Raw genomic sequence first — 16,206 nt, forward strand, 5'->3', positions numbered from 1 at the left:
TTGATTTGTGAACTTTGAGGCTCAACTTTTAAGTGGAGAGACAGGAAGAGGGCATTTTGCTTCTAGGAAACTGGACCTTTATGGATGAAGTAAAGAAAGAGGAAGAAAAATGTATTTTAATCATAGCAGTTATGTTAATTTAGCATTTCCTGTTCATCAGGCACATGCTAAGCGATGTCTCCATGTTATTTAATTGGTAAAATGCCCATACGAAGCAGGTACTGTTATCCCTTTTCACATAGGAGGGAACTTAGTCGAAATGACTTGCCTAAACTCACCAGGCCGGTATGTGATGGAGCCCGGCTTCAGACACAGCTGGGCTCCTCCAGCTCTGTGCATTCCCTGAACTTCTACATTATGTTGCCTTCTGAAGAAGCTGATTGCTGGGTGTGATGATGTAGCTCTTGGATGAGAAAAACTATTCAGGAGTTGTGCACAGGAAAGATATAGGCCCACTTCAGCCAAAGAACTGTTAGCCTAACATGGATTACACAAGAGGGAATTTCAAGACAAAAAAAAAAAAAAATCTATTCTGTGAAAGGCAGGAGACATTTGATGACTCCAAGGGTTACTTAATGATGAAATACTGAGATTATCCGCCTGTATTCAGGGGAAAATTAAATAGTTGATGAACTGGCCATTGGAAAATAGGAGAGAATCTATGCAGTTTGTTTTTTTTTTTTAAGCAAATAAGACAGGGGAAGATGCTTTCCGTTCACATCAACTGTATGTTTTCCTTTTGTGCTTAGGTCAAGTATAAAAGGGAAAGTAGACAGTGAGGAATCAAAGGGTCCAGAGGGCTCATGTCATTTTGTGGAAACACACAAGTTTCATGTGGATTCCTGGCAACCTTCTCAAGGAAAAAAAAAAGAGGTGGGGGGGAACAGTACTGAAGAAGATTTGAATGAAGACAATTATACTAATCAAAGGACTATTAGGAGATACCTTATCAATTCATGGAAGTTATGGGACACTTATTTCAAAGCCATTTGAAAATTATTTGTGTTTCATGGGCTGTGAATGATTCTTCTAACCTTCCTGTCCATCTCGCTATTAATGTTCTTCCTGGGATTTAGAATTTCTCTCTGCAGGCTCATCTTCAGAGGAAGTTGTTTTGCTGTGTTGACTTTTCCCTTTACTTTCTCTGCCTCCTTTTACTAATCCTTTCTAGTGGTTTGAATGGTTTCCAGGATCCTAGACTAGAGTCAGGTTTTCTGTGAGTGGCTAAGGCTCCCATCCTGAGGCCGTGTCAGGGGTGCTTCAGGTGTGTCAGTTAGCTTCTGGGAATTTGGACTCACTATTAAAGAGAGGCTTTGTGCCTCCAGCCCTGAGGCATCACAGCTTTCTATGGGTTATGGCCTCAGGCAGTGGTCCCTCACCCTCTCTTCTTAGCCTCTTTTCTGCGGGCCAAGGGGGAGTCTGGTTCATATACAGCCTCCTACCAGCAAGGGCTGAACCTTTTATTCTCCATAGAATTGGACAGAAGCAAAACTCCTGGCCTCTTCTGCTTGCTGTTTTGTGATTTGTTTCTGGCCCATGAAGACTTTTTTTTTTCTCTCCTGTTTTTGTGTCTAGAGTAAAATTGGATGTTGAAAGTATGAACTCATAGCATTATCTTTACTCAGAAAAGACAGACCTATTTCAAATAAACATAAGAAAAATCTACCTAAAAGAAAATGGACTGACTTGTGAGTATAAATCATAAAGGGAAGGCTGCATGATCATCTCTCAGAAAAGTTTTAAAGAGACCACCTTCTTTTCCCTGCTCTGTATGGAATATTGAATTAGATTTCCAGTAAGTTCTACCGCATTTCTGAGAGTCTCTGGTTCTACTCAGGGCTGTTTACAGCTGCAGTCAGTGATCCCATATTGTTGGGCTTTCAGAGTTTTCACATCCTTTTTAATGACCTTTCAACCCCCTTCTTGTGGTTTATTAGAGGCATCTGCTTCTACTGTGTCTAGTGTGTGCATTTAGCAGCCCAGGAACAACATCCAGCACAGCCATCAGCCCTGCTTTAACATCTGGCATTTTTTCCCTTCAATTAGCGAGCTTGGTGAGTGTTGTGTGTGAAGGAAGAGCTAAAGAAACGCTGGCTGGAAATCTAACAACTTGTCTAGAAGTAAATTGCGCAGTTTGAGGGAATGGGGGAACTTTTGAACACTTGTGTAGATCTGGATTTTTAGTTTCCTGCCTTGAGTGAACATTGCGGTATCCCTTTCTCGAAGGTAAACGTGGTTTTAGATTTCTTGCCGCATAGGCAAGTTTGACATCCTGGGAAGTGGTCATCGTGGAGCAGAAAGGATTTTAGATACAAGTCAATAGACCTGGTATGACTCTGACTTTGCCATTTTTGATTGTTTTGTCTTGAGCAAATAACATGACCTCTGTGTACCTCAGTTAATAAATCTGCAAATTAACTGAATTTGATTAAGGAACTTCCAAGGTTTCCCCAGTGTTCCAAAGATTCCCAAGGTACATGCCATGGTCTCCGGGATGGTCAGGCCACATCTAGAACTAAACCCAAACGACATCTGTGTTTAGTTCTTTACTTAAATGTACCCTGCACCAGAGTAGCTAAGAGCTTGGCACTTGGTGTGTGGCAAACCTAGCTTTGAATGTCAGTTCTACCATGTAAATGATTAAGGAGGTCACTGAACCTTCCAAGTCTTGGTTTCCTTATCTACAAAATGGAGACAAAAATTATATCTATTGTAGAGAGTTGTTTTGAAGTTTAATAAGATAATTCAATAGAAAACTTTGCTCAGGGACTAGCACATAGAAAACAATCAGTATGCCCTCCTTTTCGTTAATTGTAAACCTCTGAGAGCAGGCATTCTGCCTTACCTATCTTAGTGTAGCTCATTTATCTTTTTATTTCAATTGCTTAGTTCCATGTTTTATATATAGTAGTGTTCAATAAAAGTACTATTAAAGTTTAAAAAAATTTTTAAAAACATGATTCTCATACAAATTTAGAATGAATACATGTCAAAATTTTAATTAGCTTTTTATTAAAGGAATCAGCAAGATAATAAGCCAATTTATTGGAGAAGAAGATGAAAAGGATTATGTAGTTTATACCAAAATAGTTTCTCTAAATTTTAGACAAATTGGTTTACGCCCTTATGGGGGAATAGAACTATAACCTTTAAAGTGATCTTCTCTTGACATTTGTATCTCTACAGGACAGAAATCCTCAAGTTAACCTGCAGCCATAAAGTTCTTAAATAGGCCCGTGACACTACCCTAGAATGACATTGTGAGGATATGCAAGTTTCTTTTTGCCATTTCTAAGTTTAGGGTAATTTTTCTAAATAGTTATAGTAAGACCAAACCCAAAGTATTATTTATCTTAGAAAAAAGATTAAACAGGAATATGATTCTAGTATATAAGTATCTATTTTCTGCCTAAACTTATAATAAGTACTAAGTTCATCCATAATTATGTTTTTGTAATGTTTCATTAAGGGAATGTAGGGATATTTAGGAAAGCACTACTAATTTCTAAGATGATAACATGGATAGTGACCATTTAATGAGTGCTTCCATGGGCCGTGCACCATATTGAGGGCTTTATATATGTTTTAGTTTAATCTGTAAACAATCTTGTGAGGTAGATATTATCTCCATTTTGAAAATCAGATAAATGAGTCTCAGTGAGGTTAAAGAATTTAATCAAAATTACCAAGCCATTATGAGCCAGAATGGAGAATTAGAGGATTTAGTCTGATTCTGAGTCTTACATTTCCTGCAGTACCTTATGTATATACCTCCCTAAGTTGTAAACTCTCCTGAAGTTTAAAGTAGATCTCTGGTTAAACACACAGATGAATGGGTCTAGTTTTGCTTACATGATACAGCATACGCAAAATGGTTCTTCTCCCTGTAAGAGACTTGCCGTTTTGAAACGCTTGAGATAAATGGTCTTTCTGTTCCCTGGTCCCTGGATTAAAACATTCATGTTTTAAAGAAAAATAGAACTACTCAGTTTTGCTCCTTTTAAAGTCTCCTATTCTCAGGTTATCTTCTTTGTAACTTACCTATCTTTCTTATATCTCTTCTGGTCCCCAAAATGTCTGTAGGTGGGCTGGATCCTTTCCATTCTGGATGAACTGCAGCTGAGCCCTCAGCCTCCCGTCGGGGTCCTTCCTCTGGGGACTGGGAATGACCTGGCTCGAACTCTCAACTGGGGAGGGGTAAGAACTGCCCTCAGGGGCTGTCCATGTCATCAAGCAATGGGGTCCCCAAATCCACAGGTGCTCTAATGAAAGAGGCATATGCTACTCTTGTTCAAGGAACAAGTTAGAGTTGAGACTCAAGGTCCCCATGAACCATTGTTTTATCTGCTAACTTCTTCACTTTAAATTTACCGTCAGCTAGCGAAGAAGGGAACGTTTTCTATATAGTAAAAAACAAAACAAAACGGGAGTTAGTACACAGGCGTGGGGCTTTTTGAGGTATCCACTAAAAGACAGAGGGTGGATTGGCCTCAGGTCCTCGTGTTAAACAATCACAGAAATATGGATTGCTTCCGACCCCCAGTCCTGGCCACAAGAGCAAATGTGGTTCAGATTTATAGTCCTTACTTCGGAAGAGTTATGGCTTTGTTTGAGCGTGTAGTTTTCTGGTCAGTATCGTCATGGTTTTTGCTATGCAGGTAACTAACTCTCCTTTTCACCATGGAGCCAGCTTCAGACAAGCTGTTGAAAGTAGTTTACCTGTCACTAATCCTCATCACCATCATCATTATTTTTATAGTACTAAGAAAATAAGGATGCACAATATGCTAATATATGCTGCCCCACCAAATTTTTAACTGCTCATCTGAGATCATTGCCTCGGCTGGGCTCCATGAAAATTATCTTCAGATATTAGCAGATATTAATCTGGCTTTTGGGTGCATTCACCTCCCACAGGTGATAATTATGTCTGGATATTAGCAGATATTTATTTGGCCCTGGGTGAATTAACCTCCCATGGGGATTTTTTTTTTTTATTTTTTAGGAAGCATAGTATAAATAATAAATAGATTTACATGAAGCAGCTAATGTATTATTGGTATTAATTCCTCTTATCCAAATCAATGACTTGGCTATCCTGAATAATCGTAGTGTGTGCTCAAGGGGTAAGTAGCTAGCTCCCCAGCAGGGCTATTCCTCAGTCAGACTTGCCTTAGGTCCTGGAAGGAATGGTGTCCTAGTACAAGGTCAGGGAGAGGTGAGTGAAATGGAATGTTAGTGCAAGAAATTGTCTAGCAGATGTCGCCTTGATTCTTGTCCGGCTTTTGCACATACACTTGTTCTGTGTATCCTCCAAATTCCTCTAGTAGGTTGCCTGGGGAGATCTGTTTTTACTCTGATAAAAACAGCTATCCAGCATGGCTCTCAGATGCTTACCGGTGACTGTTGGTTCTTGGTTCTGGCAAAAGTCATTCCTCAGCTCAAACCAGCTGGAGTTAGTATTTCTGTGCACAGTACCCATGACTATTGTCTTAAATTCTAAGTACCTCGAGGAAAACAGTTTGCTCTGCCACCCTTGCTAATTGCAAAATAAACAGAGAGCTGTAGCACAAGGGCTCTGCCTTGCGTGAAATGCCTTTGGCTGTACTGTCTGCTACTCCATACAGCAATGTGTGTGCTCTTTGATTCCTCAGGGCTACACTGATGAACCTGTCTCTAAGATCCTTTGCCAAGTAGAAGATGGGACAATTGTACAGCTAGATCGCTGGAACCTCCATGTGGAAAGAAACCCAGACTTGCCTCCGGAAGAACTTGAAGATGGCGTGTGTAAGGTTAGAGAGTTCTTCCTTCAGCAGAAAGCTAACCCTGGAGTATCTTCCTGAGTCACAGGAAATATGTTCCTGGCTGGAGGGTTGTGTGCCTATTCTTTCCTTTGAGATAATAGGATGGTGTTTGAGTTGGTGGCTACTAGGGCTGTGAGTATAATACCACCTGATGGTTCTGCCCATAGACTTCTAAAGACCAAGATTTCCTACCCACTTCCACAACACAGGGAGCTGTTCTCTGTCCTCAAATTCCACACCAGAAAGACATATATCAATTTTCTAATCTTTCCAATTCATTACAAACTCTTAACCTATGAGAAGATTAAAAAAAAATTGTATGGTCTGAAGCATTAGGCACAGCGTCTTTCAATAGAAAGGTAAATGCCTGAGATTTCTGTTCTGTTAGCAAATATTTCAATTTCATCACTTGATTGGACGTCAGGATGCCTAAATAAATGTTTGACTTAGTGTTCTTTTCTTCAGTGATTGAGCTTGTAGCTCAACTGAAGACAAACCAAGGGACATGGTTGTGAAAATGCTACTATAGAGCTTCAGGGGAACATTGGGTTTTAAGTTCTGGGATCAATTTCAAATAAATTTGGTAGGTTTCTGGGTAGCCACTTTCTTTCTATTACTTTCCACTTTTCTTGTATGACAGTGTTTTCAAATTTTTGTTGTATAAGACTCTCCAGCTGTGCCTATAAGAAGCAGATTACAAGGTCCTATTCCTAGGGATTCTGATTAAGTAGATGCAGGGTGAAGGCCCAGGCATCCATACTTCAAACAGCATCCCTGCTATACTGGATTATGCCATTGATTGAGTCCAAGATTTCATGGTGGTTTCACCTTTAAAATCCAATATCATTTTAGACCAAACCAATGCACTTTTATTGATTAGCACCATGATCCCAGCCAATTGTGATAGATGCTCAAGTTACTTATTTGGCTAAAATTGGTTAAAACATGTTTTGTCTGTCATTTGTGGTGTTTTCACCTGAGCTATGATTCAGAAACTATAAAGTTTTTAGTAGATATTATGATTGCTTAGTTGACCTTGAGTTCATAACGTCACAATGTTGTTTAAACAAGTATCATCTTGGGATATAATACTTCTTTCTAATGTATTTTACAGAAATTGGAGAGAAAACAGCTAACGTACAAAGAAGTATACCATATGGAAATGTTAAGTCCTGTCCCCACTCAACTCGGAATGGTTAGGCCCTCAATTGCAATCTATGTTTAATTCTCTTCCCAAGAGCTTAAGAAATGGAAAGACTTCTTGGTGCAGCCTGGGAACATTAATGCAGATAATTAAAGGGTTCTGAAAGTGGATTTTTGAAGAGATGTGTAGGAAATCAGGGCAATTTTTCCTGGAAAATATGAATAAGAACTTAATAACAGACTAAATTGTGATGTTATTTAGGGGATGGTGACCAGATGTTCTCCTAAGTTATCAGTGGATGCTAAGACATGTGTTAGAATTGTAGCCAAAAGAACATAAATGGTAGAAACGAACATATCTGTGCTTTTGGCGGAATCACCAACCCTTGCTGTCATTACTAAGGACTTGTGTTTTGTTTAAGTGCAGGAACTGGACATTCTCAAATTTGGAGCCAGGAGAGTGAGACATGTTTTGGCATTGTTCTATGTGTTTAGTTTCTGTCCCTGTTCTTCAGGCGGTTGTAACTACTTCTAAGGGCTGATCTGATCTCTGAATCAGTACAAGCTCTAACTCGGCCTTCCATGGAAGGGTTCATCCTTTATTTCAGTTTCTCTCACACTGTGTTAACGTCTCTCTTGCTCTCCCTCTGACTCTTCCTCTCATTTCATTTTTCTCTTAATGGGACAAGATTATCACTCTAGTCAAACAGAAAATCTTACTGATCAAGGGCCATATGAAACATGTAATAAACTTACTTTTGAAATCTTGAGGCCAAACACTTATTTCTAATAGAAGAGAAGTGCATTTCTATCTGGAGGATAAACCTGATAATTATCTGGAAACATTATGCAGGCTGAGATAAAATTACCTCTGTTTACTTTATCATTTATCTTGCATTCCGAGTTGCAGAAGGAAAAGTGGAAGAACCACCATTTGCCTTCTAGCATTTTCCACATGGTTTTCTAATTGTTCTAACATTAAACTGAAGCCTTCAAATCATATCAGCTTTGTTTAATGCAGGACTTCAGGCTGCATAGTTTGTTCTTTTCTTTACTCAGCTTGTAGCAATAACAGCCAGGGACCCAGAGGACTCTGGGAAGGAAAGCTAAGGCATGTGTGTGTATCTGTGTGTCTGCGTTTGCATATTTCACAGTCATATTAAAGATATAAGTGTTGATATACTAAATAGGAATCTGAATACTGATAAATACACACACACATATATTTTTATTTTCCCTCTAGGTTGAGAATAGTTGAATGGGTCCCACTGACTTACTGTTTACATAACTTTTGTCAAAAAATATATATTTTCGGAAAATAAATGAAGGGTAAACAAATTAAATGTTATTCATTTTAAGTTGCAGTATTAATATGCTGAACATAAATTCTTGAAAAAACATGCATCCGCTGATTAAGGAGGTTAGACACGATCCTTACAATTGAATTTACTTGCGAAGTTTGCTTGTTAAATCATCCTTTGTGACTATTACAAACGTGCATTCCTCAGCTTATAAGGTTCTCTTATAATATCCACAAGAATGGTTCTCATTTAATAGTTTGTATTTGTATCCCTTGTTTCCTAAACTATTTAAAATTCTTAGGAGTGTCCTTTGAGTTGACTTTTTGCTAAAGAACTAATTCGAAAATCCCTTGTTCCTTTAACACAGACACCCCTACCTTGAGCTGTGACTGATCGTTCTCCCAGGGACTTGCCCCAGAGACAGGTGTCTGGCTTTAGGTTTTATTTTTCTCTTTTCACCTGGTTACACACAACTTTACCTCTGCTTTTGTTCATCATTGCAGCTTCCTCTGAATGTTTTCAATAATTACTTCAGCCTCGGATTTGATGCCCACGTCACATTGGAGTTCCATGAATCCAGAGGTGAGGACAACGTCCCATTTCCATCTCCCAGGGAGGAAGTTTCCAGCAGGTGTTTTGCATGTTCCCTTTTGTTTGCATATCACTTAAGTGTTAACAGTGTGCTCTAATGCTGTTCCATTTGAACCTTCATGTTGACCCTGGGAGCTAGACAAGATAGAAACTAATTACAGATGTTACCCTGAGACCTCATTGTTTAGGGTCTCAAAGATGGTGAAGGTCAGGATCAGATGTGTGCTTCAGGACTCGGGACTGCTCATCTTTAGGTCTGACTAGAAACTTTCAAGTTAATGAACTACTAAGAAGGGATAAAAAGAGGTTCTTTCACTAAAGTCGTTAGAATACTTACAACTTCTCAAACCACCAATTATTAAAGTTCAGGACTTTATAACCAAGGTCATTGAAATCTTGTAGCCAACATAAAAGTCTTCCCTGTGTGCACAAAAGAGACAACAGATACCTTAGAACAGTAGGAGGGCTCTAGGTGGTTTAGGTTGAAAGAAAAGGGCATGATGGTGATTGGGTTAAGCGTGGAAGGTGCTAGAATTGCCACTGGACTGGAAATGGTATGAATGAGGCCTGGTGGTCATTTTAAGTACTGGAAGAGATAGAGTCAAGATTTGGGGAAGCAAAACAATTTTTGAAAGAGAAATAAGATGAAATAATGACATGTTAAATATTTCATCGAAATTTTCTTATGTCATTCACAACTGAGAAAGTTTAGAATTTTGACTGATGCTTTGAAGCCTCAATCTCTTGCTTTCTTGGTCTCCCTTAATCTTTTTCTCTCTTAAACTCTCTTCTTGTACTATATGTCTATGTCTCTGCCTGTACCTAGTCCCTTGTGAATATGGTAATATGTAACCAAAATAATGCTTGACTGTACGTGTAACTAATTCATGAGATACAAGTCACAAATGAGGGATTATTCTACTTATTTTCCTCCAGATTCTGCAAGAGCCTCTATGCTTTTAACTCATAGAATTTGGAATACTGAGTGCAAAAGGCTAAAAATCAACTGCTCAGATTCCAGTAATAATGCAGAGAAAATTCTGATAACACTTTTATATACTAAAGGTCAAGAGTGGAGCTATAGGATTAAGGCTGTTAGAAGACAAAATGAAAGCGGAATATAAACCTGTAATTTTCTTACTGAATTCATCAGTTTTCATTCCTGGTTTCATGAGGCTTTGAGGGTCAAATGCTGAGCCAAATAGAAGCAATAGTAATTAAAGAAAGTCATGGTTTTCTCTGATTAACCAGGAAATCACAGATAGAAAGTTTGGTTGATAACAGAACCATAAACATCAAATACAGAAATCAGAAGCACCACCACGCTCCCCACCTCTCTGCTCTAGACAGTTCTTGGAGATTAGATATTCAGAGAGTCCTACATTAGGGCTGATATTTATAACCTGTTGCCTTTCCTAATTTAAGGAGAGTAAATTTGGGGAAGTAACTGGAGTTTCTTTCTCCATTTCTTATCCCATTTTTTTTTTCACATATTCTTTGGGAGACTCTGGATCTGGGCTTCCTAATGAAATCTTTACGTTTCTTAACAATACTTGTAAAGCAATACAATTATCACTAATGTATAAACCTCCAAATTAGACATCTTGCCATAAAAAGAGGCCTAAATGAGCAAGTGGCTGACAGTGAGCTCATTCAAAGGACCTAGTATTTTGTCATATTAATCTGAAAGTTATTTTAATGATACATTTCCTTGTGCTGTGGTGAAACTTTGGTGCCTCAGAGTGAGAGAGCAAAGAGAGACATCAAGGTGGAAAAACCAGGCTTAGGAAGAGTTCTTATGGGAAAGTGACTTTTCTTTTAAACTGTGGGACTGTTTCATTGTAGAGAGGAATATGCAAATTGTGGTGTATACGTATGTCTACATCATTTTATATGTGTATGATTATAAAATAATTGGTTAAAAGATGCCAAGCATTAATCTTTGAATACTTTTTTGCTGAGGCTTAGTGTAAGTGCTTTCCTGCAATAGGAAAAGGAATTGCAAACATTTGCCCTGCAGGTAAGCCAGGGCCCTTGAGTAAACACAGCCATGAAAGAGCTGGATAAGGGAGGATTGATGTTGACTGAGAGTAATGCATACCATATTCATGCAGAGGATACAGAGATGGTACACAGTAAATATGCACAAAATATTGCAACCGAATTTGGTTGATACGCCTAGACCAGAGGTGTGAACTTCTTAGTATCTGTTAGTCTATTCTTTTGGCATTAAGTAAAAAAAAAAAAAAAAAAAAAAATCATTGTTTATGATGAAAGGTATAATTACTCAAGCTTTTTTTTTTTTTTTTTTTACTGTTTTCTGTTTATTTGGATTTTCCCCATTTTTTACCTGGATAGTCAGAAAATCTCAAGCTCGGCTGCTGGAAAAAGAGAAAGATAGCAAGGCCGCATTTTCAATAGGGGCATATATACTGAATTTTGTTGGTAGATTGTGTGAGTGGCTGTTCTCAAGTGACACAAACCATAGTTGAGACTTCTCAAACAGAGCTGCTCAGGTATTGAGACTTCATGACAAAACTTGTATCATTTGCCATCAAATACTTGCAGAGTGATTCAAAGCCTCATGAGAGCCATTACAAAAAAAAAAAAAAAAGAGCCTACATAGAATAACCTATTAGTTATTAGTCAAAAAATAGAATAAATTGGGAATTATGCTAACCCATTTACATGGAATGGGTAATAAAAACAAATCTCACTAAAGTAGAATCTTAAAAAATTTAATTGCAGAAACAATTTCTGGCATAGATGTGAAATAGCCCATCAAATTGACATGGGACAAATGCAGACTTTTGCATTACTACCTATATTGTATTTCTTTTAGAAGGGACAATTAAAATGACATTTATTTTGAGACAGTTTATTAGTGGCATTACTGTGTAAATGCTTTTAGAATTACTAGTGAAAAATCAGGCAAGGAGCAAAGATAATCTTCACATATTTATTGACAACATTTTGTATGTAAAGAATGAAAACGTATGAATAATTTGATCAGAAAGAAGGTATACTTCATTTGATTGGAAAACAGATGCTTTTCTATTCTCATAGTGGCTAAGCCATGTGCGGCTGAACTGTTGCATATCAGAACATGCAATCATTTGGAACAGAATTTAGAGATTTAATAGGATTGGTCATTTAATTGTCAGTTGGAGTCTTGCCCGGTACTTTAATCACTATTGCATGATAACAGTGCTTGAGGAAGTACATTGAAAATATTCCAATCTATTAATATACAGTCATGTTAACAATGATTATGGTTATCAGGTAGCAAAGCTAGGTCTCACTTTGCCAGCTATGTGAATTAGATTGTCATTTGAGGGGAGACATGAAGGATATTAAACACATCAAACTTTTAGTCTGAGATTGGATGCTCAAGTTGTACGGCCTCATCGAAATTACTTATTATTCAGAGGATTTGAACCTTACACTACAAGGTCAAGGAAATGCAATTATGACTCTAGAGGAGGCAGTTTTTAAATTTGATTTAGGATTTGCTATTTTCACCAAATATACAGAGACATGCAGATTAGCATGTTTCAAAGGATTATGAATGTTTCATGATTCATATGGAGAACTGACACATTTCTTTAAAAAGGTGTTATTTTCAGTGGATTGCTAAATTTGATCATCACCATCACTGCAAAGGACACACTGCCAGGCTCTTGCCCAGGCAGTAAGACTCAAGCACAGTTTGCCCTTGAGAAACTCTCACTGTCCGAGATTCTTTGTGTGTAACCTTCTTTTCCATCTTGAACCTCAGCATGGCATCTATTCATCATTCTAGACTCGAGTGTACTTGCCTCTGGAACACTTTTCTGATCATTCCCTTGATGTGTGACCCCCACTTCATCTTATATAGACATCTTTTTATGGCATATACAAAATGACATTTTAGTTTTCATGTTCAGACATGTCTCCCGCTCTAAACAACATGAGGGCAAAAGGCTATGTCATATATAAAAGATACATAAAAGTAGAGGGAATAATTAGTAAGCATAAGATTAATTGTATAGGCAGTGTATAATATGGGAGTTTGGCTGGGACTGTTGGTAGGTAGTGTGTAATATGGGATTTTGGTGGGGACTCTTGTCAGAGAAAAGTTTCCAGAAAGGGTAGGAGAAAATATGGTAGGAAATAAAGAAGGAGTATGATGTAGACAAGAAGTAAAGTGGGTAAGGGCATTGCAGATAGGAAAGAAAAGTACAGAGGAACCAATGAGCTTGTGATAAAAATGGGTTAGATGACCAATTAATACATAATGAAAGATTTTTGCAATGGTGTTAGAAAAATGAAGATAATGTTAGTGAAAATAGTTGTCCTTAATTGGAGATGACATTGGGAGAAAACATTTTTAGAATATATATAATTTGAATTGAAGGTGGCACTGTTATGTAGGCATAGATTTTGGAGTCATTTATATACACGAAACGGAAGTCTTAAGGTTGGGTAGATATCCAATGCAGACGATTTAGAAGATGTGTGAATTATATGGGGTTCAAATCACTTACTGATTTTTATAAACATAGTGTTGAACTTATATTTACTAATATCTCCCTAATGGGCAAGACCAATTACAGACAGAAGTAGGGTGTAGGATTCCATCCTAATGGCACATATGTTATTGTGTTGTATACAAAGATGGGATTAATATATTAAAATAATGGAATGGATTATACCCAGGGCCTCATCATTATAAATGGATTACCTCCAGAGCCAAATCATTTAGATGATTTAGGTGATGAGATTTGGGAAGTTTGACCTAATGAGATTTAAATGAGGTTTTTGGATTTTGAGTTGATGCTGTAATGAGGATGAGACCTTTGGGAAGGAAGTGGGAGGGAGTGAATGCGCCTTTCATATGTGAAGGATGTGAATCATGGGGGCCAGAAGGTAGGTAGAATTTTGGTCTCCATGACCTTTGCCATTTGGCATCATGCTTGCCGTTCAAAGACAGGGTTGGAGACTTTCAGCTAGTCAGCCAGCTGTCTGATAAGAGATAACCTGGAGAAAGATGTACTCCTAACAAGGGATTAATGATCATATGGGACAAAATAGCAAAAGGCAAACAATTCCAGTGGGTTCCTTTGGAAAGTCTTGAAATTTTATTAGAAACAATGTAAGGAAATATTTCATTTGGGGATGTTATAATCCCTTGAATTCATGTGAACATTCTTTGATGCATATTCTCATTTAATCTTTTCATGGTCCTCAACCTATATAACATCCAAACTCAAAATGAAACCATTTCAGTCAGAGCCTTTGCTGTCACATGCCCTGAGTCCATTCTGCAGGTCCTCTGTATATATCTACATAGATATATATTATAAATATATTTATATTTATGTATCTTCACTAAATCAAATGATTTTTCAAGGCCTGTCACAAACAAGAGTACAGATGGTAGTCACAAATACTCCGTTAACTTTTATCCAAATTCCCCATATTTAATTAAATTTGAAGGTGTGTACATAGTTTATGGAAGCCATGCCCTATGGAGGTCAAAGCAAATAACTGACCCTCCTCTACTTCCCCCTTCCTCTTCTATCATCTGTGCCCTGTATCCCTGCAAACCCTCTACTTTGAGTAGAGTCCAGAGTGTTTTAACCCTTAAGGTGCATGTGGATAACCTGGAGAACTTGTTAAACCAGATTCCTGGACCCCAGCCCCCAGTAATCTAATTCAGTAGGTTCGGGTAGAGCCTAATAATTTGCATATCTAGCAAGCTCCCAGTTGATGCTGCTGCTGATGCCAGTTTGGGGCTGCACTTTGTAGCACTGGACCATGCCAACTGCCTGTAACTAAGGGGAAGCGATAATGAAGCTCTTGGGTCCTTGGCATGGGAAGGGAAGGGAAAGAAGTAGAGGCGCTAATCTATCTCACTACCTTTAATGAGGTCTCTGTAACAAAACTACCTTTTCCCTTTTGCAGAAGCAAATCCAGAGAAATTCAACAGTCGTTTTCGAAATAAAATGTTCTATGCAGGGGTAAGTATATATTTCATTTTTTAAAGATTATATATTATTTAATACTAATTCACTCATGGTAATAAAGATGCTGACTATACTATGCTAGTAATTACACACACATCTCAGATGTTTACATGTGTGTCTATCTATGGTTAACGTTTAATGTCTTGGTTTAAGAATGAAAGTAAGGATGCATTTCTGAAGTCAGTTGGCAGAGAACTCATCATCTTTGAACTTTAAAGCCCTGAAAGTTGTACTGAGGGGATGATATTCAAGGAGCGGTGTGAAAAACAAACATCAAAGCCAGTCTGGAGAATGTGGAAATTAGGTAGACTGAAAGATGTAAGGCAAGTCTAGGGTAAGAATGTAGTTTTCATAGGGGTACGTATGAACTGACAATTGGATGAGAAATTGACAGGATATGGGACATTTTTCATGGAAGCACAGATGAGGTTAAAGGGGCCCCCTTATTTTTCCTTCTCCTCCTACTCAGGTCATCCCTGGGTGTGCATGGCTAGAAAGGAAAAACAGGGGCCTCCAAAATATTGATTTTAAAAAGTGTGGCTTAAGCTTATACCACTGGAGAGAGGGAATTGAAATAAAAACTGTGAAACAAGACATTCTCAGTAGCAAGTTAAAGATTATATCAGAATCTAATGGACAAATAAGATCAGGAAAGATAGTCAAATCTCCAAACTGACCCTTGAAATTACCTACATTTTCACTCTCCTACTGCGATCTTAATCTTTATTGTAGGTTACCTTATGAAAACAAAGAGAAAGAATTCAACTTGACAGCCTCTGCATTACTTTACTTTGGATTTGGCAAAGGGAGAGCTTGCTATATATTTTTGCATAACTGAGAATCACTGGGACTTACCTATCTATCATATAGAAGCAAGGATTTGGCATAACCATGTAATGAAATTTTTTTTTTTCTTTTTTTCCCTTGTGATATAGGCAGCTTTTTCTGATTTCCTACAGAGAAGCTCTAGAGATTTATCCAAACATGTTAAAGTTGTCGTAAGTATTGAATGTGTTGAGTCATTTCATTTGGATGCAAATATCATGCCCCCTAACAGGAACCCCAAATACCAGTTTATATACTTAAATTAATCAGTGGGCTGCATAGAACTTTAACTGAATTGAGTGTAGTTTGTTCAACCAACATTTATGAGCGTTTAGTTGTGTGGCTGGCACTGTCTTAGTTGCTGAGGATGAAGTTAAATAAGATGACTGGTTTCACTCCTGAAGAAACTCACAATTGAGTCATGGGGAAGGGCACATAACTCTGGGCAGAACAGGATAATAGATGTTGTTATTGAATTACTTACATAATATACTGGTGGCACAAAAGGAGAAATGAGGACTGCCTGTGGCGCAG

General features: G+C 37.9%; 1 protein-coding gene across 2 annotated transcripts in view; it reads left to right on the forward strand.

The window, feature by feature from the left end:
* Window positions 1-16,206, forward strand: part of DGKI (diacylglycerol kinase iota) — a 456,175-nt gene that overhangs the window by 267,299 nt on the left and 172,670 nt on the right. For both annotated transcript variants that reach the window (XM_057733401.1, XM_057733402.1), the window contains exons 13-17: window positions 4,084-4,197; window positions 5,655-5,792; window positions 8,752-8,830; window positions 14,786-14,841; window positions 15,783-15,845. In XM_057733401.1, the coding sequence (XP_057589384.1) occupies window positions 4,084-4,197; window positions 5,655-5,792; window positions 8,752-8,830; window positions 14,786-14,841; window positions 15,783-15,845 (450 nt within the window). The remainder of the gene's footprint in view (window positions 1-4,083; window positions 4,198-5,654; window positions 5,793-8,751; window positions 8,831-14,785; window positions 14,842-15,782; window positions 15,846-16,206) is intronic.

This window comes from Hippopotamus amphibius, chromosome 4, assembly GCF_030028045.1.
Source record: "Hippopotamus amphibius kiboko isolate mHipAmp2 chromosome 4, mHipAmp2.hap2, whole genome shotgun sequence".
NCBI lineage: Eukaryota > Metazoa > Chordata > Mammalia > Artiodactyla > Hippopotamidae > Hippopotamus > Hippopotamus amphibius.